Genomic DNA, 24,946 nt, shown 5'->3' with positions numbered 1-24,946 from the left:
CAGTGGTCTCTCATTGTGCATGTATCCATCCATTACGCCAGTATTTGTTAAGTACTCTTTTGTGCCAGTCACCATGTTAGGCATGGTATATGGTGCAAATAAGACAGGCAAAGACTGCCAGGTTTGAAATGTTGTTTAGACATATAAATAGGGAAATCACAGTGCAGTTATTTTCTTTTAAAAGCAGTCACTTAAAGGAAAGAATAGCAGTGTGTAGTTTTGGAATTTATTAGACTCTAGTTGCTACTTAAAATTTCAATAAAATTATTTTGGGAAAGGAGGCAGAAAGAGAAAAAATAAGTCTACAAATGAGCCCTGGCACACTCTAGTATTTGGAGGTCTGACAGAAGTGAAGTCAGGGCAGAGAGGCCAGTGATAGAAGGAGAGCCAAAGCAGTGTCCTCTCAGGGAAGCCTGGAGGAGACTGGCTCCCGGTGGGAGCGAAGCATCAGCACATGTCCTGAGAGGCAGAGTCGGGCACAGAGCACTGGCCCTACTTCATCCTCAAAGGAGATTAACCGTGAGCTAACGAAGCTTAAGTTTCACGGCCTGTCACTAGCACAGGTTCCTTCCAATGCCTGTACCTAATTTTGTATCTGCAGTTTTGTATTCTTTTGCTCAGATGATTCTCCAAATTGTATAAACTCAAGCCCCACAAAACCTCAATCTGGCCCTCCTCACCGTCCTTCCCTCTCTGTGACAACCTGACCACATACCCTTCACTGACATCATTTCTTCCTTAGCTTCTTGGGACACATGACCCTCTGCCACTGTTCTCTCCTCCTCTCCTGCCATTCCCGAGACAAAGATAAGGGCTAACACTTGACCTTCACCTTGTTCTCGATACACTATGCCCCGGTGAACTTACTCATCCTTCTCATCCCTACACGAGAACTCCCAAATTCCTACTTCCAACACTGATCTCTACTACCCATACATGGGCAAAGAATTATGCCCTTTTGAAAATAATTTGCCATGATAAAAATGTATCTTTTTATAGAGCTCAGAAGCAAAAGATGAAATGGACATGCTTGGCTCAGTCAGCATGAATCATTGGCGTGCTCTTTCAGAAAAGAAACAGAAAGCAGCCTGTGTCAGCACGATGGATGTCAGTTTTTTATAAACCTAATCAGCAAAGTGACATCCATCACTCATGCCTTACCACACTGAGAGCTCTGGCCCCCACACCAGAGAAAGGATTACATAAAGGAAAGAATACCCGCAGTCAGGGGACCACTGGGAGCTATTTTAGAAGCTGCCTACCCGGCGGCCCCTGCCCTCCAGGAACCCCCAATACGGCCGAGAAAGTATTGTGTAAGTACCTGAGGAAGACTACGGTATTGCTGGCGCAACTGCCAACCTACGTAGGTGGATGTTACTCCACAGTTGAGACCAAGTGTTCCACTCAGAGTACTTGTGACACGTTTTAGATTGTCACTAATCTTTGGTGTATTTTGAGATGCATTCCACAGAGGATGGCCTCCTCCCCTCCCCCTTCAGAATAATTACTGTAATAATGTAAAATGTAAGCTTAAAAATCTTACTAAGAGCCTCGTGCTACGTGGTTGTCCTGTAGTCCCCGTTCTTTCTTGCCTGGCAGCTAACCATGTACAGCGTACAGCATCTCCGTTTCATTTGTCATGTTGTGCCAAAGCTCCACCGCAATCCCCCTGTTCATCAAAGTAGGCGACAACTTTAGCAGGATACGAATTATTGGTATTAACACAGAAACTCAAGTTTCTCAACTCACCGGTTGAGTTTTCCTCGTGGTATAAGGAAAAAAACAGACCAACTAGCGTATTTTAATCTCTCTGAAAGTAACTCAGCGATTTAACAATTCGCACACGGGCTTGTAATGAATCGTAGTGAACATGCGGTTGATGCGATGCATTGGCCTGCTTCGCGCACCGCGCGCACACTTCTCCGGGCTCTTGCACGGTGCGGCTCGGGCGCGCGTTCGCGGCCCTCCAGTGTAGTTCCACCCCACACCAGCGGGGGCAGAGGCGGTCCTGGCGCACCCCGGTTTGCGACCCCGCTCTGTCTCTGTCAGACCCGACCAAGTCAGTGTGAGGGGGGGTGGGGGGGCGTAAAGACGGCGGTCCCGCGCCCAGGCTTGCTTGCTTAGCAGAAGGCTCTTGCTCGTGGTGGGTGACTGTAAAGCACATTATCCCCCCGTGGGTCCCACCGCGTGGCGCGCTACCACCGAACCCCCGGCCGGCTGGTGCCAGACGGGCCGCGTCCTCTCCCCGCGCCCGGCGGAGGAAGGTGCGGTCCGGGGAGGGGGCCGAGGCCCGACCCGGAAGCCGCCGCTCGCGCTGCGCTCGCCTCTCGCCGGGGAAACTCCGGGTCGCCCGAGTCCTTGGGCCCGCCGCGGCCTCCTTCCCCGGGCCCCACGGGGGCCCATGGGTCTCCATGGCGACGGCGGGGGCCCGGCCGGGGGGCGGGCAGCCCGGGTGGGGCCGCGGCGCTCCGGGGGCCTTCGCGGCGGCGTGGCCGTGTTCGCCGGCGTGGCCGCCGTGTTCACCCTCACGCTGCCCCCCTCGGTGCCGGGGGGAGACTCGGGTAAAGTATCTCAGGGCCGCCTTCCCGCCCCTCTCCCTGGTGGGTCAGCTCGCGCCCCCCGGTCCGCCCGCCCGTGCTCCGTGCAGGGTTCTGCGTGCCAGGCCAACTTCTGTTTCCATTCCTGTAACTGGTGTCTGTCGTTTTCCGGCCCTGGAGAAGGGGCTTGCCGGTTTCGCCTGGTGGGACTTAGCCGACCTCTGCCCCTGGCCAGGGCATTTTCCGGGACCCGAGTTTTCGCTTTCCATTCCTTCTGACCCCACAAATGTTCCTGAGTCCTTATTGTGTTCCAGACAAAAGGAGTCACGGCGGTGGTGACCAAGTACCGTGGGGAGTGTTCTTGGGCGGGTAGAGACAGTACACACACGACGGACTACACAGCGACAGACCGTGGGAGGGAAATGTGGGATAGGTGGGGGCGTGGGGCAGCTAGGGCCTCCTTCAGAATGGCTGGCCAGGAAAGGCCTCCGAACAGGGTGTTCAGTTGAAACCTGAATGTTGAAAAGGAACCTGCCCCGCAGACTCTCAGGGAGAGCGCTTACAAGAGTGGAAGCCAGTTGTGGCTTCAAGCAAGCCGCTTCTGTTAAAAGTACGGACCACGGAAATCACAGGAGCCATTGTTAACGTATTTGTTATAGGCTTGTTACGTATTTGGGAAGAGGAGCAAGAGCCTGGTTTTGTTTTTGCTTTTGTCTTGCTGCCAGATTAAGTGACCATCCGATAATGCCGGTAGTGCTGTAACTTCTCGAGGTGAATCTATAGATTGAAAAAAAAGGAGTGTACTAGTCACGTCTTGCTTCTTAACAAGATGACCCCAAAGTTAGTGGCTTGAAACAACAGGTGTTTATTATCTCCCCTTCCCTGCGGTGCAGGTTGGCTGGGTGCCTTTCCTCAGGACAGGGTTGTTGTCACGGGGTGGGCGGGAGCTGCAGTCTTCTCAGGGCTCATCTTGGGAGAGGATTCGCTTCTCACCTCAGTCCGGTTCTTCGCCACGTGGGTCTCTCGGGAAGCCGACTCTTGTGAAGAGGAAGAGACGGCACCCTCGTCTGACACGGCTGTCATTTCCTAAACCTAGTCGTGGAAGTGATTGATAGACCACTGCCCTGTTTTATTCTTGACAGTCTGTAAATCCAGCCCACGCTCACGGGGGAGAGGATTATATAGTGAGAACGGCAGGAGTTGGGCATCAGTGGGGGCCATCTTCCGGGCTACCTTCCACGTTGAGGAGCCTTGATGTTCCTTTTACATATAAATCATTGCCTGCCTTCTTTCAAGTCCTATTGAACAAATAGGAGCAGTGTTTCATTAGTATAGTTGGGAATGGAGTTACCATGTTTCCAAGGCTTACGCTGAATAATGGAAATAACTGTAGTGTGAGAGTTTTGACAATGGAGAGCATTACTTAAAGATTGAGTAGTTCTGTACCTTAAAGAAAGAAGACATTGACAGTTACTTACCATGATTCTTTGAGCCTGAAGTTTTCAGATAGGATGAATAAAAATAACTAACACTTACTGAGCACTTACTATATGCCAGGCACTCTTCCAAGTGCTTTTCGTGGATTGTCCTTTGTTAACTATCCCTGTGAGGTAAGAACTATCAGTATCTTCCTTTCATAGCTGACAAAACTAAGGCTCAGCTGTGTCCAGAATTCACGCAGCTAGAAAGCAGGGGGCAGTCAAGGAAAGAACTCAAGTAGATTGACTTCAGAACATACTCTCTTAACCTGTGCTCTAAGTTCTTTATTAAATCCGTCATCACATATATAGTGTTATTTAGAGTCTATTTAAAATCTATGATTGGTGTCTTTATTAATACTGTTATTTTTTCCCAGTAGAATAAAGTTACCCATTTACATTGAGTTACCAAACTTTTTAGGTGTTCTGATTTGTTTAGTTTGATGCCAAATAGTGGTTGCTTCTAATATTTTGGTGTTCATTGTTAGGAATGATAAATAAACTTTTCCAAGTCTTGCCAGTAAAATTTGTATAATCATGTCTTTGATAATAATTGTTTATATGTTGAAAGTACTGTCCTCCTTGAATGTTGTGTTTATGAAATATTTTTATCAATAAACAGAACACATCTCAAAACCAGTATAAAGTATGTATTTTTCTTCTTGATAAGTCTTAAATTATACTCCATAGATCTGTCAAATTGTGTAGCCTTGCCAAAATTATTTCTTGCACTATTTGATACACAGTTGATTTATGGGCGGGAATACTCATGATCCTCTGGAGGAGAGTGTGGGGCGACTTCACATTTATTTGTTATTCTTGGGAAAAATAAAGTAGCTTATTTATGTGTTCATATATTTTAAGAATACTGTCTTTAACAGACTTGATAGATGAGCATATAATTGTGAAATTAATATAAAAAGTATAATGCAGAGGGAGCTGGTTTTTGTAAAGGTTAAGTATCCACTAACAGTTCTGAGCTTGCCACCCATTTGCATCTCAAGACAGAAAAGCTGTAATTCTCAAACTTGAATGTACCTCAGAATTGTCTGGGAAACTTGAGACCCAGTGCCAGAGGGTCTTAATATAGGTAGGTTTGGTCAAGGAATCTTCATTTTTAAAAAGCATCCAGGTAATTCTGGTGCAGTTGTAGTAGGACTTAAATTTGAAGAAGCCTTAGAGTAAAGGGTTGGGAGTAACTGAGCATCCAGGAGGCTCTTTTGTTCCCCCTTAGTCACATTTCTCTTATCTCTTTATCAAAGTCCAGTTTAAGAGTAATGTTTCCCTTTAGCTTTTTTCAAGGATACATTTATAGACTTTGAATAATAGCTATCTTTCCTATTTAGATTTTAGTTTAACATTTAATATAAGAGTAGGTGATGGAAGTTTGTCACATTCCCCCAATTTTTATACCTACAGAACTTAAAGAATAACATTATGATTTTTTAATGGTAAAAAGAAGTTAGCGAAAGTAGGCTATTTTTCTTAATGTTAAATGCAATTGTAAATACACTTTACATGGAGGAGAATAAATAGTGACTTTGAAAATTTGAACTTAACTGTGTTTCATCATACCTATAGAAATACCAAAAAAGCTGATTAAAACAGTTTGGGGACTGAAGACAAGCCTAATCCATCCTGGAGTAAAACTATAAAATGTCCTTGACAGTAGTTACAAAGGGAAGTTAGTTTAAATATTTTTAGGCCATAAACTATTTCTTTAAAAAGTCTCTAAGATGCAAAAAGTGCCTTTGGTTTCCAAATTGCTCTCGAATATCTCCAGAAAACTTAAAAGGTATCCTTAAGTAACTGACTTAGGAAAGCATTATCTGTCTTTGGGTGCCCTTATGGGGCTTCCATGAGGCAAGCAGTCATTCAGCCTAAGATAGGGGTATCTGAGTAGCAAGGATGATGATATGATTTGTCTTATTGTCAACCTGTGTGTGCAGGACTTGAATTAGTTTCTTTGTGGGACCAGAGGAGGGAAGGGTGGTGGTGTCTTGACGGTCCCCTGAAACGGATAGGTTAGTATTTTCAACTTAGAAAAGACAGAAATGAAAACAACTAACTAGAATATAAGGCAATCTAAACAAGTGCTAAATAGGTTAGAGCAGGTTCTATGGAGGAGGAAGAAGTGATTAATTCTGGTGGGGGAGGCTAGGGAGGGGTATGTATAAGGAAAGGTGTCACTGAGAAGGTGGCAATTGAACTAGGCCTTGAAGGATTTAGGGGAGAACACTGGGTGAGAAAATGAGTGATAAGAGGTGCAAAAGAACCATTCCAGAGGAACAGTGGGTAATCAGATTTGACTGAGGTGAGCATAGGTTTCATTGATACATGCCTTGTAAAGGGAACCTTGAAGCCTTTAGAGGGCTAGCCTGTCGTGCTGAGGAATCTGACCTTCATTTAGTAAGCAGAGAGCAGCCATTGAGAAATTTTGGATTGGTGAAACAATCCAACCTGTTTTGGGGAGGTGGGGTGGCAAGAGGTGATTTCACTATGAAGATGAAGTAGAAAAGTGGTCAAAGTTCTTGCTGTCCTAGCCAGAGGGTAAAGATCTACTTTGCGGCTGCAACAGTAGAAAGTAAAGAAGCATTGATACCCATCGAATGATAGAAAATGGACAGTAATACATTTCCTAATAAATACTAGTAACTTTCATAAACCATCAACATTGACTTCTTACATTGTCCTGTATTACAGTGCACAGGAATGAATCAGAAATAGTCCCTGTGCTCTGGATACTTAAAATACTAACAAATAGACATTGAATTACTGCATCATAATTTTAGAGATAATCGCTGATGGTGAGGAATTACAAAGGACTATGTAAATAATATAATGATTTAGTGGTTTGCAGAAATGTATTATGGTAATCAGAGCTTACCAAAATAGCCTGGAGCTAAGAAGTGCTCGCCAATTATTTAAAGATACCCGACATAATTAATGTAGAGAAGGTATTCAAATGCCAGTTTAGAGCAGAATGGTACATGTTATGGAATGTCTAAGCTTCAGAGGTCTGCACATTTTACATTATCATAAAGTTGCATCTTTGTAGATATCTTTATACTAAATTCTTGAGGGACATTACATCATATTACACTTACATTCTATAAGAGTTTTTGTATATTTGCAAGTGTGCACAACTTTCAGGAAGGAAAATAAGCACTTCTTAAAAACCAGAATTCACCTATGTTTCCACTGACCAGTTATTAAAAACTATCAAAGATCATTTGTTCAGTTAGACCTAAGGGAGAAAATATCCTTAGACTGTTTCATGCTGTTAAATCTCTACAGATTTTATAGTTTTATCCAGTCAAATTAATGCAAAACCCCAGTGCAAGCATTTGGATTTTGAAAACTTTGGAGGAGTGTCATTTTCTAATAGTAATTATTGGTTTTACATTATTTTTTCACAGGGGAACTGATCACAGCCGCACATGAGCTTGGAGTAAGTATTAGTTTTATTGTTTAATCAATGCTCTCATTAACAGTTTTAGGAATTAAGAAAGTTTAATTAAGCATGGAGTAAAGTAGATTAATTTATTTTCAAACCCCAGTTTTTAGTAACTTATAAGTACAGTACGTGACAATTTACTTTAAGTTTTAAATCCAATTAAACTAAATTACAAAGCAAAGCCTTTACTATATATACAGTAGCTGGCTTATTATCACCCCAAATTTTGTATAAGCTATGGAGAATAAAATAAATCGGGTTAACAGTTTTAATAAGTTTATTATTTAATAAACTTTATTATGGTGCATGATCCCTTTAGGCAAGACCTTAGGACTGTCAGCATGGTGGTAATCCGATAGCAGTGTGGTCTTTCAACTTCCTAACCAATACGAAATTTCAGAACCTGCTTTATTTCAATAGCCTTTTAAATGACCCTAATGTACTGTGAACCCAGAGAACAAACTGCTTAAGAACTGACAATGAAATATGTCACCCTTTCTCTAGGTGACACACCATGTGATAGACGCTGCCAAATCCGCTAAAGAAAATATTTATTTGTATTGGCACAAAAGGATTACAATAGAAAACCGCTGTTCAAACATGTAGTCATTGCCTCTTAATCTTTATACTTGCCCGAGCAAAGGGCTACTTTGCAATTAAAGCCAGTGTGACTCTTTAGTAGGAGGTGAAAACCTTCTAACTCGCTGATTTTTTCCATAGGTTGCCCATCCTCCTGGCTATCCTTTGTTCACGCTGGTGGCTAAACTGGCAATTATACTCTTTCCTTTTGGTTCAGTTGCCTACCGCGTCAATCTTCTGTGTGGCTTGTTTGGAGCAGTAGCTGCGTCATTACTTTTTTTCACCGTTTTCAGGTAAAGTAGTTGATGAGTTAAAATTAATTTTGGCTAATTGGAGATGGAGCGTTCTGATGGCCTAAGTGCAGACATTAAATAAAACCCCAAAACCAAAACTCTTTTGTTGCTTGAATGGTTTTCCTAATCACTCCTGTGATTACACTTTCTTAATTTCCAGTAATTTCATACGCACTTTACCCCTCAGGTGATTACACAGTTGGTTGTGCTTCCTACAATGGAGTCAAGGTGTCACCAGTTGATTATCACAGTTCTCGGGTTAGGCAGAACTAATAAGGTTTGTCATTTTATGAAGATGCAGATGGGCCAGTTTAATTCAACAATATGAAGGTCATCTTATATGCACATGTTGTATACTCTTTGAAATGAGGCTGTTAACTAAGGAAATCAGTTTGGGATATGGTTTTGGTAAGGTTTCACGATTCCTAATAAGGTAGGCAAATTAGACCCCACATACTTCATTGATGGAAAGTTTTCTTGGTTCTGAAGGCTACCTTGCTTTTTAAAAAATGGGTCATTAGGATGTTGGTAAACTTAATTTTTCTTTGCTGCTTCTGTCTCCTTCATTCTTAACCAGTCTAACCTATGCCTAAGGAGATTATAGTTAAAAAATACAAGTTACACTTCCTGCAAAGGGAGAACCAAAATAAAACGCCTCTTTCAAAAACTACTGCAGTTTTTATTATAAAAACAAATTTTTGTATGTAAATATAGTATAATTTGAATAGACAATTTCAAATGCCATTTTTGGAGACTAATGTTTTTATTTGTCTTATTCATAAAATTGCCCTTTGACTAAATTCTTTCTAAATTTCCTTTTTAATTGTTTATGGAAAGGTAAAAGTTAACATTAAAGCTTACTTTTAAATTTATTTGTGGAAAGCTTTCAGATTCAAATGTTGTAACTGTTGGTCATTTACTACATTTGTATCTACATTATTTAATTCATTTTTATTTCAGTTACAGGTTTTCAGTAATAGCCAATTTTTCAGTATGAAATGTTGAAAATAACATCTCTGCTTGGATTGATTAGTATTATGAATACCTTCTTTTTCTAAATGATTAGAGTAATCTTCTTTAGAATTGTTTCTCCTGAGTCTTTTATAATTAAGAATTTGTCATTATTTCTATTGAGAGAAAAACTGATCTTTAACATTTTTAAATATCTAGGTTGAAATGTAGAACTACTTGTCTTGTATTGAATGTATGAATTAATAATCTTCACAAGACATTTAAGACAAAGGCATTTAAAGAAAATTAATACTTGTATTTATTTTAGTAGTTCATCTGTAATTTATTTTATTTTTTATTTTTTATCTGGATTTTAGAATATCATTTCTACAACATACATTTAAATGCTATGTGGCTATAAAAAGCTCTTATGCAAATAAAGTGATTTGTTCTCTAAAACTTTTCCATGCTTTTCAATATATAAATTGGTGATACCATTCCACATGAAAACCACTGTAAAAATCATACATAAAAATCTTTACAGAATCCAAATAGCTTTGGACAATAATTTTCCTTTGAGTCGTCTGTATTTTAAAATAGCTTTTATTATCATGCTTGATTATAATGGGTTTTAGATTAGCACACTTAACCTGTGATCCCTTTTTTTTTAAATACAGTCTTAATGGTAAATTTGTATATTTGCTGACATAGGCTTTTTAAATCAAAAACCCTTAATATGACTAAACTGGATATTTGAGTGGTTTTCAGAATGTTTTAGTAATATTGTACTTGGGAAAGTTGCTTTCTTCCAGAAAAGGGATCCAACAATATTATCTCCTACATACATTTTAATATGAAAATACTTCATTATTTTGAATACAAATAATTGACAAGGTACACGTCCTCTGGGAACAACCTAGTTCAAGTGGCAAATCTGTTTTGTCAAACAATAGACACCCTTCAGGAGAGAGCAAGCCATCTCTATGGTAATAGGACTAACAGTAGCCTATTGATTGAGAGGAAGAAGACATTATACAGTGTCAGCTGGCTTGTTACAATTTCATTTGTTGTATGACCTGAACTTAACCTTTAAAACCTTTCTTCTGTGAATATAAACCCAACAGCAGGACACAGTTCCCTTGCAGCCATTACAGTGACAGCTTTTTTCCAGCCCAGCGTCCGGTAAATGTGTTCCTTTACAGGTTGCCTCCTTTATCAGAATTCGTTGAGGAGACATTTGACTACTTTATTCATTGACAGGCCAAATCATCATTCCATTTTGTTGTGGAGTGTTGGAGGGTTTTGATCCAGGAAACAGTTTTATTCTTTCTCTCCCCCCATCACTTCAGAGAACATTACTGTACATGTAGGATTAGCGCTGACTGGTGTGCAGTAAATTAATTCTTTTAACAGGTTTAGGTTTTTTTCAGGTAATTGTTCTCATGGCATTCACTATATTTAGCTCTTGGGGTGGACATAAAGACCTTCTGTACCTTTTAAACAAAGATTGTATTTTAAAAGCAAATTTCTGTTTAAATGTGTTGATGTAAAAAGCTCCATTTTTTTCGGTAAACATGACTTAGGTTGAAAGAACAATTTATTCGTTGTTTCCAATTACTATGTAATTTTTGCTTTCCTTGCATCTTTCTCTTGCTTTTAAGAGCCGTAAGATGTCATCAACACTGCATTTTTTTGTCATTCTTTCCTAATGGTTGACAAGAACTCATGTGTATTCGCTTCGCCCTAATGTAGAAAGCATGGGAGTAAAAGAGCACTTTGAAAGCTGTATGCGTCACTATACTTTATTGAATTAAAAATAGTAAGATTGTGGCAGTTGTTTCTATATGTATTTATGTATTGTCCCCTTCAGGGGTATTTTTCAGCATTCACTATGTGAAGGGAGTTTAATACATTTCATTTATATGAAACAGGATTCATTTTATTAATGTGTACATCTGTGTTTTTAAGAGTACATGACAGGGATTTGTAGGAACTGGGATTTTCTCTTTCAAGGCCATTGAAGTAAATTATTTTTAAGTTTGATGGTACGATATCTAAAGTGTCACCTTTGAAATTCGCAAATCCTGTTAATACAGAATTTAAAAAGTTACAGCTCAGGTAAGTCACTAATATGAACGGGATTTAGCATTGCTTAGTACTTGAATTTCAAACTTATTTTCTAAGCAACCTCAAACTAGGTCCTATATACTTAATAAGGAAGGAGCCCTGAAATCACTATCTCGCAACATCAACATGCTTACATTTCTTATGCTCTGGTATCACTAAAAGAGAATGGAGTATGTTGATAGCATTGTATAAAAGTTCTTTCCCTCAGGGAAGATTTCAATTGCTTATGATCTCAGATGAGGGCATATCTTGTATCATGTATTTTAGTAGGGTCCAGGGCAGGAAATCTACTCTCAATAGGCTTGAGAGTCAGCATATCCTTTCCAAACTGTCGTGGGCCAAATGTAAGTATGGAAGAATTCATTCAACAATGTTTGTTGAGGACTCTTGTGAATCGAAAGTAAAACTATTTTAGTTTTTATAATCAAAATTCAGTGTTTACTTAAAGAAATTAAGACAAAGTCACTAACCATTGAATAAACAGTTTTGCAAATATTTTTTTCTAGAAGGTACTGTCTTAGGAAACTTGCATTAAAAAACTTTCTAACACCGTTAACATTGTACAGTAAGAAATCAGATCTCTTAATGTCAACCAGGTTGCCTAGAATATATGAATATTAATGGTAATTGAAGGTAAAACTATACCTGCTCACTACAAAGAACCGACAACCAATTTCAGTGATAAATTTAAGTATTTTCTGGCAGATCCTTTTGTGCCAGTATTTTATTTATGGGGCATTTTATTTTTTTGTAAGTGATATAATTCTAAACGTTATGCTGCTGCTAAAAATTAATTTGATTAAACCTTTGGAGGAGGAATACTTGATTTGGAGCACTATGTCTGCAATTCTTATAGTTCCAGCTAAGATTCCATTCAATAAAGAATAGGAATTAAAATGCCGTACCTTAGAGAATGTAGAATCTCCTGCTTAAGGGACATTTAGATTTTCCAGCTCAAAGAGTATTTTAGATTATTGCCATAGAGAAGAATGTCAAGCTCTTCCTAATTTCAGAGGTAACTATGCAGAAGTAACAAATAGTCACCAAGTTTTTGTAGTTGAAGAAGAATGGAAAGTACTGGAGTATTAATTTCCATTCAGGAGAATATCTGTCTTGATCCCTGGTTAATTGATCATATATTTCTCTCATACTTGTATTAAAATTGCATTGACTCAGACTGGCTAAGCATATTAAGAGCTTGGTTCATTTGCATTTTCTTCTAAGTAGAGGGACATATTAGGCTCAAATAGCGGCACTTCATTTTGAAGGGGAAAAAAGCAGGGCAAAAACTCTTTTTTAAGACTGTAGAGTCTTTTCTGACAGCTAGTCAGAGTTAGAATTAGTTCAAGGAAATGTTAATAATGCACTGCCTGGCCTAATCCCTTTGATATCACCAGGTATCCTCCTGTTCATGGGTTAATTGCTTTAAAAGCGAAGGCAATATTCTGAGCGGTGGGCCGCTTCACCTTTTCACAGCTGTTACCATTGAGTGACAACTAAATCCCATGTGTAAGATGAGGAAGAGCTCAATCTCCAATTGGGAGAAAATTTATGTAAACCACAATCCCTTCAGAATGTGCGGAAGTCATAGACTTTCTTGATTTACTCTGCTTTTCCCAGAAAGCTCTATTGTTCACTTTCCTAAGTCCCATCAACCCTTTGTAGCAGAATATCACAGAGGCAGCAGATAGCTTGAAATATATAAATGCTATCATAGCTCTGATTAATAGCAGTGCTTATGAGTCAAGTCTGATAACAGTGCAGCTCTCCACTCAATTTCAGATACTGCTAATGGAATCTGTCTTCTCCAATTGTAATATGAGAAGGCCTAATTTGCCATGGAGCTTGGAGCTGTCACCAGTAGGGGATTGTGGGGTCAGATGGGAGCTGCCAGGTTTTTGCCCTGCAGCTTGTATCTCTCACTTTGAATAGAGCAGCCCCCTGCCTGCCAGTTAGCTGATAGGCCGCTGTGGGGTTTATGCCACTATATACAATAGGAAAGGGCTACATAGGCTGACTTTATAATTGTGAAGCTAGCTCATATTTCCACAGCTACTGTGCTGCATAATTTCTAATAAGTGGTTTTAACAAATGTCAGATTATGAAAAGTTTCCTCAATTACAAAAACTTATAAAACATTCAGATTGCTAAATCTGTTTCCTGCCGAGATTTAGCCACTGGAACTAGTCATCAGTCATTACGGCTGTAATAATAAATGCATATATTTCTTAAAATTACAAATAAAATTCTAGATCATAACTCCCCATAGATATGCTACTTTTCAAAGCCATAAAAACAGAAAGCGGTCTTCAGAAATTGAAGTATTAAGATATGCTTTCATAACTTTGCATGATAAGACTACTTAATATTAAATCTCTATTGTTTATTGAGTTGGTTAGTGTTGCCAATGAAAACAGTTTCATACCCTCATTCGGCTGATTTTAGTTATTTGGATCTTTTAAGTTTACCTGCCATACGTTTAGTGTCTTAATGTTTCAAAAAGTATGCAGCATCTTCTAAGTTTTGAGTGAAAAGGAACTTAGTGTGATGACAAGCCAAGGCCAGGGCCTTTGAGAACAATATGCTGGAATGTACTTTTTAACCATTCAGATTTGCTATTGAATACAAAATAACGCTATCAAGCTTGAGTTAACAAGGTAATTTGAGGTCTTCTGTGTCTTTAAACATTTTGAACAAAATATGAAAATTTGTAATTTGGGAGTTATTTTAAACCAGGCTGTGCTTTCAGAAGAAATTGCATCCCATTGTGCAAGTTATTTGGCATACCATGAGAACTTAGTAAAAAAAGTAAGGTGTATGATGTTGATTCTTAGAAAGCCCAGGGTTTTTTCTTTTGGACAATTAGGTAGAAGCTGATGAGATATAATAAAAGGAGTTGTTCTAAACCTTGAGTAACTTTATTATTTATTGGTTAATGCATAAATCTGAATTTTAATGGGAATTGTGTGATTTTATCTTATTTTCGGAAGCTATTCATGATCTTACTCCCTCCGTGTCAGTTGTGTTTTTTTTTTTCCCAATGTTATTTAGTGGTTTAAAATCAGGAATAATACTTTGTACTTTTCCTTTTAGTGTATTGGTAGTTGGTATTTATGTAGCTGAAACTTCAGGCCAGAACCAGTTTTCCTTTTGATTGAATCTCGTGAAATAGAACACACCTTGGGAGAATTTTATCTGGAGTGAAAGTAAATTTTTATAAAATGTGGGAAAAGGGATTATTTGCAAGTTTATTAAAGGTGGAAGTGTTTTACATTTTTTTAGGTGTAGTGGTGGCAGCTTCCAAGATGTAACTTTAATATACCATGCCCTAAATGATTGACTTATGTTGATTAGGTCCAAGCTTTAAAATTAACAGGAAAGTTTAGGTTCTACTGTTTTCTAAATGGCTACTGGCTATAATTTGCCAACAGAGTATCTGGAACATATTAGATGCTCAATGCGTATTTGCTGCCACTGGGTTGAGTGAACTGCCATGGAAAGAGAGGCTTGGCAGTAGCTAGCTTCCCAGTTTGACCTTTCTCCAGGTACACAGAAGAGATAAATATATGGGTGTTGATTATGTGATTGAGGCAGAAGGTAACATTTATATATTTTCATGAACAAGACCCAGAAAGATAAGAACTCCGGGAGGATGGGGTGGTAGCTTTGCTGTTGTGTCCTGCTTTACCTTACTTCCTCCCTGTAATCCATTACATTTTTTTAGTCATCAATATGAGTTGACACTAATAGTAATTTATTTAATAATCAGTCTCAGAGGCTGCATTGTGGCCTGCTTACTCGATCCTACTGCCTTCAAGCAGGAGTTTGCAGCATAGAAGGAGGGCGGTGTACCCTCCATGTTGGGTCCTTTGCATGCAAGTAACACTGAAGACAGATACATTCGTGAATTTTATGAGGCACGTCAAATGTGTGTTCTGAGAGAATTTCAGGTTTCTGTTATTTGCCTTTTGATTGAGGGTTAGACAAACATGTGACTACACATGAAAATCAAATACCACGTAGTGGAAAGAAAAATATACCTTATCATCAATAGCAAACCTGTGTCAATGGTGCAAATTGTAACCTCCTGATTTATCCATTGTGTCAACAGATGAGGAGTATTCCATCAGTGAGAAAACTCCTGCACAATCAGTCCCTTTCCTAGGAATCTTATCTAGGTTTCATGGATTTTGTGGACCAAAAAGAAGGCAGTTATGTATTAACCATAGAATTCTGAGCTTCACATTCTTTAGGATGATCTTAATCCTTACCCCATATTCCTTACCTCAGTGGAGAATTTTTGTTATTTGTGTTATCTGGGTGAAATTTTAAGTACTTTACCACCCTTCCCATACTGTCTGTCATACTTTTGGTGTGTCTTTCTCTATTGACTAACCACTGTGCTTTACTAGAATGTGAACTACATGATGTTAGTGTTAACCCAAGCAAAAAGCAATTAGGAGGATTTACTTACTGCAAACATACTGGAAAATATATTTTACGTGTCACATAAAAATATTTACATAAAACATACTTCAATGATTTTTAGATTATTTGATATTATGAATCATCTGTATCATTGCTTTATGCATTAGTATGAGCCCTTAAATTCAGCATACCTCTCTCACAGTGTAAAAACTTGATTTTGATTGTTAGTACTCAGATATAACTATCTTTTACAATATAGTGGTTGTGTTATTAAAATGATCGCAGTAATGGTGCTGTAAGTATGCGATCATTTCTTCATATAGCCTCATAAGATGTTATCTTCTATAAGTCAGGTTAGATTCTATTTTTTTTTTTAAGATATTATTTATTTATTTGAGAGAGAGACAGAGATAGCGACAGAGGGCATGAGTAGGGAGGAGAGGAGAAGCAGGTTCCCTGCTGAGCAGAGAGCCTGATGCGGGGCTAGATCCCGGGATCCCAGGATCATGACCTGAGGCAAAGGCAGACAGATGCTTAACCAGCTGAGCCACCCAGGTGTCCCTAGGTTAGATTCTAAACATACGTTTTTCGGTCAAAGAAATGTCTTTTTTGATCTCCTTCTATGAGGCTTTATGAGAATCAAATTAAGAATGGAAAACATTTTTTCTCATATTGTATCTAATTCATCGTAAGTTGTCCTTAAGTTAAAATGGAAAATAGTTGAGACTATTTTGCCATTTATTCTTGAGTTCTGGTGAAAAGACTTCTTATTTTTCTTCATAACCTCATTTGGATTTCTCTTCTCTTTTTTGTTGAAGTAGTTTCATCAGTGTCAGTAGAAGAATGTGTATCTTTTAATTTAGTGAGCTCATTTTAAGATGCCACTTTAGCATGTTAAGTGTAGATAATTAAATTCACTAACTCCTTAGTTGCTTTGTAAAAAATAATAAGCATGTTTATTCAAAAGAATAAAATGAAAATGAAAAGTAGGACTCTTGGATTGCCAAGTGAAAACACAATGGTGTTTTTGATTATGTCATTTTCATTTGGAAAAAAAATCATCAGACTGAGTCTATGGGTAGATGAGAATTAATTGTTTTGCCTTATTTTGGAGCTGCTTACATTTATAGTCCATCTGTATATCTGACTTTATGGATGATGCCAAACAGCTCATTTTGTGGGCTCAGAACAACCATTTCATTTAAAACTCATGCTTAAGGAATAATGTCAGATTGGACATTCCTTCCACATGTTTTTAAAAGAAAGATTACTTAGCCAGAAATTTGGATTACCAATTCACTTAACAGTACTGCATTCCTTAAGGTATATAAATAGTATTTCCTTCTACTTACCTAATTTAACTCTGCATCCCCTCACCCCCCGAAATTATAAATATCTGTTATAGCCTTTTCAGGAAAAAAAAAAAATTATGGAGCATGTGTTCTGGTTAGAATGTATTCCCCAAAAGAGATTACAACTAACTTGTCTAATCATTCACTCTGGAACACCCTTCATTGAGAGGGATATTTGGCCAGTCTCATAAAATAACAAAGACCCCAGCAATCAGAATAGACGATGGACTCATTGGAGGCTATAGATATTCTGTGGATTCATACAAAAACACTTTTTTTAAAGATACACATAAACAGATAATAAAAGGATTTGTTCAGTCATCTTGTTTGCTTAACATGTTTAAAAATTAGATTTGCCTTCAGACATATTCATCAGTGTGATCTTTACAATATCACTTAGGTAAATCTGCACATTTAATGTCTTCTATCTCAGACTTGCAGTGACTTATTGATATGGGTGGTTCATTGATATTTGGCTCAGTAAGACATAAGAGGAAAAATCTGAGGTGTTTTGTTTGAAATTTCAGAAAGCCATGAGAAAATGTAAGGGACTTTGTTTACAAGTCAGTATGCAAAAGGCAGTTATGAGTAACTATAAACCTGTATTTTCTCATTTCCTTTGAAGTATGTATTTCATAGACAAGGAATAAAGTAATATAAAATTATTTTAAATAAAGTATGATTTCTGTACTCTTGCCAAAAGAATATTTAAACACTTGAATTAAAGTACGGGGTGGAGAGGCACCTGGGTGGAAAAGTTGGTTAAGCCTCCAACTCTTGGCGGCTCAGATCCTGATCACTGTGGTGTGCTTGCGACTCTCCCTCTCCTTCTGCCCCCTCTCCTGCGCTCCCTCTCTTTCTCTTTCTCTCAAATCTTAAAAAAAAAAAAAAAAAAAGAATGGGGTAGAAAAATCATTATTCCTTAGTTTCTGTAAGATATACCCATATGGATATCACTTTATTTTAAAAAAAATCAATGTAACAAAAATTAATGTAATAAAAATTAATCTAACAAAATCTAAACAAATCCTTTAATTTTTCCCTCAATCTCGTGGGTTACTAAGACACCACTTTTATAATAGTAAAGCACAGCAACAATAAAGGACATGGTTCTTCAACAAAATTTATCCCAATACCAAACCATCTTTTCTTTCAGTTTTTTTGGAATTAAAAAAATAAAGAATAAATTCTAAATAATGGCATAAGTAGCTTTATAATAAAGCATTATTTGGAAATGCTTGGACTTGGGTCAAGATAATTAGAAACCTTTGTTATTTGAAAAGCATTAAAAACTAAAGATAAAGTATGCCTGAAATATACAGGTGGAAAAACATTTAATTTTCAAAAAAATCAAAAGGCTTTTGTAGGGACACACACATATGTATGTGAAGTGAAATTGACTTATTTTTAAAATGCATGAATGTGCTGAAATGGCTATATCAGTAGTCAAAAAATAATTCTGTTGGCTTTGTAATTCATTATTTAGAGGATTTTAAGTTCCCTAAATCTGATTTCCTTACTATGTTTAGATTAGGTTATAGTTAAAAATTTCTATTCCTCGGGTTTGCAAAGTTTTAGAAATATAGAAAAACCTGTCTATTCAGTACCCATTTAATACATTTAATAGAGTCTAGAGAAGGGGCAAACATCCTGGTCTTGGTGAAAATACTTCAAGAAAAACTTCTTGTGGGGTGCCAGAGTGGCTCAGTTGGTTAAGCGGCTGCCTTCAGCTCAGGTCATGATCCCGGAGAGCCCCAAGTCCTGCATCAGCTCCTTGCTCAGCAAGGAGTCTGCTTCTCCCACAGCTCATGCAGACGGGCGCTCTCCCTCTTTCTCTCTCATAAATAAATAAAACCTTACATAATAAAATTAAAAATAAATAAAATCTTAGAAAAAAAAACTTGTTGGAAAAGTATGCCTATGCTGAGTTGGAAACACCAACTCAGGGGGAGTCACCCCCATAAAGGCAAAACAGTATTCCTTATCTGCAAAAAAAAATGCTGCAATGGAGGAGAGACAGCTTGTAAGTACAGGAACTTACAACTCATTTAGTGTTGCTAGAACACAAACTATGAGATGGGTTATATCAAAAAATGAAGCCACAGGTAGGCTGAGACCAGATCATAAAAGGTCTTGTCTGTTGTAATGAGGAGCTTGTAATAGGCTTTTTTTTTTTAAGATTTTATTTATTTGAGAGAAAAAGTGTGTGTATGCAGGGGAGGGAGAGGGTGAGAGAATCTGAAGCAGACTCCACCCTGAGCACAGAGCCCAACATGGGGCTCGATCTCACCACCGTGAGATCATGACCTGAGTCGAAACCAAGAGTCAGAAACTTAACCGATTGATCACCAGGCGTCCCTGTGTTATGTTTTATAATCAAAGAGGAGTCATTATGGGGTTGAAGGCAGCAAAGTACAAGATCTTCACTCTGGTGGCAATGGTGGGCCTAGGGCTGGAGGCAGACCACATACAAAGTGTTGAGTTGGTGTGAGCCTAACAGCTGAGGTAGGGCAGTGGCAGTATGGATGGAGAGGAGGATGAGTTTTTAAAATGTTTATGAAGTAAGATTGGCAGGATGTGATATGTTCGACAGGGAGAGGGGCCAGGAGCTCTGACGATGCCTCTTAGGTTTCTTGGGTAATTAAACTCGGTAGATAATGACAATCACTAAGACAATACAGGAACAAGAATCATTTAAGGAAGAGGAGAAATTAGTTTTGCACGTGTTGATACTAAGGTTCAGTGGGGCGCCAAGAGTTGGAGTGGCTTTGTGGTGAGGCACAGAACAGTCAGCTGGAGATCTGTCCATTTGAGACTAAGGGGGAGGTCGCGCTAGAGACAGATTCGGTTACTTAAGTTTGTAGTTGGCAGCCGACATCAGGATAGTGGATAAGGCCACCCAGGTAGGGTATGTAAGAGTGAGAAGAATTGCGTGAGAATGAAATCTTGGAAACACCAACTTTAAAGGAGGTGATGGTAGGAGAGGAGCCATTCAGAGAAAACAGAAGGAAGATCCAGAACCACAGAAGGAACACCGGAGGGATGTGGAGCCCGGCTTAACTCAGTAGAGTGTGCTTGGGGCTGGGACCAATCCAGCAGAGAGGTCCTGAGAGCCTGTTGTATTTAGCAGTTAGATGGCAATTAGGTGCTATTTGAATAGAACGCTCTGGTGACAATGGAGCATAGAGGCTACAGATGTGGACAGCAGGAAACTAATACTGAGCCTTGCCATGATCCTGAACTGTCTTCGTGAAGTCATCTTTGAATTCAGCTGCTCTTTAGTCATTTATCTCTGTCTCAGTAGGGTGAAATGAAGCAAGCTCAGATAATGTAATATGCCTTGCACAATATAATGAGACTGCCTACCTACAGAGTCAGTGAATGAACTGAAGAACTCCAGAGTCTTCAGAAAGTCCTCACGGCTTGGGGTACCTGGGTGGCTCAGTCGGTTAAGCAGCTGACTTTGGCTCAGGTTGGGATCCCAGGGTCTTGGGATCGAGCCCCACATCGGGCTCCTCATTCAGCAGGGAGTTTGCATCTTCCTCTCCTTTTGCTCCTCCCCTCTGCTCGTGCTCTGTCTCTCTCTCTCTCTCAAATAAATAAAATCTTTAAAAAAAGGAAAAATAAAAAGTCCTCATGCTTACCACTGCTCACATCATCCTTTGCTTGTCAGCAGATCCACAGACTCAGCTAACAGTGTGCTGATGTGGGCCCTCACCTCTCCTTGTTAGGTTGCATATGGTGTCATGGCCCTGGGCTGCACACCTGTCTTTCTATAGAGCATTCAGCCTGCAGACTTATTAGTGTATGATGTACTGCTTGTCTTTTGGGACAAATACTTAGTTTTAATGAAAATCTTACGATTTTTGAAAACAGCTTTATTAAACCCTTTTCCATCACAGGCTGCCCTCAACCAACAGAGTCCAGTCTTGTTTAACTGGCCTGTTCCTTCCTTTAACGGTTCCAGTCCCCTTCCCCACCCCACTTTCCACTGCCTGGCATGACTTTAGCTTTCAGTTCACTCATTTCCTTGATGCCTCTACCCTTGTCTTCCATTTGACTGAGACCTAGAAGCTTTGCTCATCCTCTTTATTGCCTTCATCCAGCCCCCGCTGCTTTGCTTTCTTCCCTATCCAGTCTAGGCCCCATGGCTTATTATAAACTCCCTTCCCTCTTGTCCCGTCCTACCTGTGTAGCAAAGCCGCCAACCCTGGCTCTCTCCAGTCTTTGCAGGCCAGCTTAGGCTGCTTCAGACCTCTCCACAGCCATGCTGACAGATCCTGCCACTCCATATCCACCGTCTCTGCAGCCTCAGCAGAGCAGTACTGCTACCTACAAATCCTTGTATGTATCCTTCAACTTGCGGAGTTTTTCCACAACAGATGTTTTGCATTTTCTTTCTTTCTCTTAGTCTACGAGTCGATACATATTACATGGTCAGTAAATGTTAATTGATTCTGAATCTTAGCATAAAGCAAACTTAAAAACTATGTTAAAATATGTGTGTTTCAATGGACATTCATAGTTTAGTAAAGGCTGCTGAAATCAATGAAATTCATACAAGCTTAGCTTATATACAGCACTACATAAACCCCAAACTGAAAAGTAAAATGATGAGGCCTCCAAAAAGTTTTCTATTCTACATATCCTGTGTATGGATGCACACATAACTTTTGTTCTTAAACATACTGCCCTCTCTTCTGTTTTTCACAAAGCTATGACCTCTTCAGCATTTATTTTCAGAATTTGCTCACACAGTTTGCCTTGAAACCTTAATAGGAATAACAAAAAGGGAAGGCAGTGTGTTTCAGTCAGGGCTCTTGGGTGCAAGCAATGGACTCTGGCAGTGTTTAGCAGGAAAGAAATGTATTAAAAGGAAGTTGAGAAGAACTCTACAATAATACAGAGGACAACCTAATTTTTAAATGGGCAATGGATCTGAATAAACTTCTCCAAGGAAGACCTACAAATAGCCAATAAACACTTGAAAAGATGCTTGATATCATTAGCCACAAACAATATGTATTGTATTGTTTTGTTTTTAACCATTTAAGAGTAAGCTGCATGGATGCTATCCTTTTACCCTTAAATGCTTCAAGGTGTGTTTCTTAAAAACAAGCACATTCTCTTACATATCCACAGTGCAGTTCTCAAAGTCAGGAAATTATCACTGATACAACATTGTTATCTATGGAGGTGATTCAGATTTTGCCAATTGTTCCAGTAATATCCTATTTAGCAGAAGGAAATTCGAGATCATGAATTTTACTCTATTATATCCCTTTAGCCTCTTTCATATGGACTCATTTTGCTCTTTGTCTTTGTCTTTCAAGACCTTGACATTTTCTTTGATCTCTATCAGCCAGTTACTTTGTAGAATGTTCTTCAATTTGAGTTTGCGGGTTCAGGTAATACATTTTGGCAAGAATACCGTAGAAATGATGCTCTGTTCTTTTCATTGGAATAGATCAGAATGCATATGAGGTTTGTCTCATTACTGGGCTTTAACTTTGATCATGTGGTTAAGATTGTGTCTGCTGGGTTTACCCCTGTAAAGTTACCATTTTTCCCTCTGTAATTAATCTGTTTATAGGGAGATATCTTTAGACTACGTACATATTTCTGTAAAACTTTTACTCACTAATTTTGGTATCCATTATTATGATATTAGCTGCCAAACTCCATCATTTCTTCCACAGTTATTGTTGACTTTCTGGGGATTTTCTCTTCCCCTATTTATTTATATCACTGTAGATTCATAGATTATTTATTCATTGGGTAATAATCTATTACTGTAATTATTGATGTTCACATTATCTCTGACTTGACCCCTTTAAGCTGGCTCTTTGTCCTTTTGTCATATCCTCTTTTGAATCCTTCTTTACTTTCTAGTACAAGATATTTCAGATTCATTTTGTACTTGACCTGCCCAAGACCTGGAATTGGCCATTTTTCCAAGGAAGCTAATTTATGTGGTTTATTTTATTTAATTGACAGAGGGAGAGAGAGAGAGACAGCGAGAGAGAGAACACAAGGAGGGGGAGTGGGAGAGGGAGAAGCAGGCTTCCCGCCAAGCAGAGAGCCTGATGCGGGGCTCGATCCCAGGACCCTGGCATCAAGACCTGAGCCGAAGGCAGTCGCTTAACCAACTGAGCCACCCAGGCGCCCCTCTAATTTATGTTTTAAGTAGAGGAAGGAATCCTGTATCTTATGCTGACTTTCCAAAGTAAATATTGACAGACAAAACATAGAAATTCCTTTAAAAATGTTACCCATTATTTAAGATTAATTCATTCTCTCATTCACGAAGTTTCCTTTCTGTGCTTCGGGCGAAAGACTTCCAATATAAATGAAGCTTAACTCCAGTTCACCTTTCAAAAACAAAGTCAAAGTAATTATTAGAGGCAACTACATGCTATACATGTTCTAAGATGAGCTAGAACCTGGGAATTGAAGAGAAATTTGAGAAAAGAGTAGAGTTTGAATAAGTAGAAGGAATCCAAGAACACGTTGGGTTCATGGGTACAGCATGAGCAAAGGTATGGTGCTGGGAATGGGCATGTCTTATCAGGGAATTTTGGGGAACCTAACTGGTTGGTGGAGATGATAATGTTGGTGATTAGTGCCTTGGTACCGTTTATTAGGAGCTTCAATTCCAGCCTGGCTCACTTAGAATATTTCCCACAGGCAGGGAAGAGTCCTTAAAGTAGGGGGCTAGGTATTCATAAAGAGTATGTTTTCAGAAGTTTAATGTGATGTTATATTGCAGAATGGTTTGGAAAACAGAAGACCACTTAGGAAGCTTAATTGAGTCTAAGGTAGTAGGAATACAAGTAGAAAGGAATTTGGAAAGTAATTTAGAGGGAAGAAATGCCCTCAATGTGATGAATCAGGGTCACTGAGAGAACGGGGAACTCTGAAAGAAATAGAAAACTGATGATTTTTATAAGGGAAAGAAAAGAAATACATTGCAAAGAAGAACTCCAAAAGAAGTTCGGTGATATCAAAATTTTATTTTAACTTTTTTTTTTTCTGTGATGCTTGATTAAAAGCCATAGAATGACTCCACAGCTTTTTCTCCAAAACAATATAGTTTAGTTGAACAGTGATGATCTAGGGCCATATACTATCATTAACTATTAGACACGGTAATGCTTGCTGAATCATAACACTTGTTAGAGATATTTGGTAATAGTTTTTTCATCATTTTAGATTTATGGGGAAATAGGAAGTTGTTTTGCTTTGATATGCTCTGTCCACCACATTACTAGTCTCAGATCAAATCTTGAAATTGAGATCCAGATTCCTGATTGATGTGAAATGTCTGGCTCTCGCTGGCGTTGGGGTTGAGAAATTTGTTTCCAAGTGTGGCATTTGATTCTTTTTGTGCTATTGAAGCTCACATTCCCATCCCTCTCTTTAAAGAAATACATTGTTTTCAACTTCAACTTTGTATAAAGAAGGAATCACTAGAAACTAAGAACTCAGCTTTCAAGATCTTAAAATCACCAGATACTGTGACAAAGACATATTTGCCATATGTTGGGAGATAAACTTTGGTGTGATCGTGTGGGAAGTGCCTAGGCCCAACATTCCATGAGAAGTGAGAATGAGTGTTCCTGAACAGATATTTTACCATTTCATTAATTCTTACAATTCAACATATTTCCATCTCAACCAGACCATCATTCTAATTTGTGGATAGAGCAAGAGAAGTGACACAGGTTTGTTATCTCTCTAGCTA

At 38.8% G+C, this 24,946-nt stretch overlaps 1 protein-coding gene across 6 annotated transcripts in view; it reads left to right on the top strand.

The window, feature by feature from the left end:
- The first annotated feature begins 2,164 nt into the window (after positions 1–2,164).
- Positions 2,165–24,946, top strand: part of TMEM260 (transmembrane protein 260) — a 67,929-nt gene continuing 45,147 nt past the window's right edge. For 4 of the 6 annotated variants that reach the window (XM_027570448.2, XM_027570446.2, XM_027570445.2 and 1 more), the window contains exons 1-3: positions 2,167–2,561; positions 7,435–7,466; positions 8,193–8,344. In XM_027570448.2, the coding sequence (XP_027426249.1) occupies positions 2,402–2,561; positions 7,435–7,466; positions 8,193–8,344 (344 nt within the window). In that variant the 5' untranslated portion in view covers positions 2,167–2,401. Of the gene's footprint in view, positions 2,562–7,434; positions 7,467–8,192; positions 8,345–24,946 lie in introns of all 6 variants that reach the window. The other 2 variants (XM_027570449.2, XM_027570444.2) reach the window with 2 other exon arrangements.

The sequence above is a fragment of the Zalophus californianus genome, chromosome 6 (genome assembly GCF_009762305.2).
Source record: "Zalophus californianus isolate mZalCal1 chromosome 6, mZalCal1.pri.v2, whole genome shotgun sequence".
In the NCBI taxonomy this organism is placed as follows: domain Eukaryota; kingdom Metazoa; phylum Chordata; class Mammalia; order Carnivora; family Otariidae; genus Zalophus; species Zalophus californianus.
This window is presented reverse-complemented; position numbering and strand designations above follow the sequence as displayed.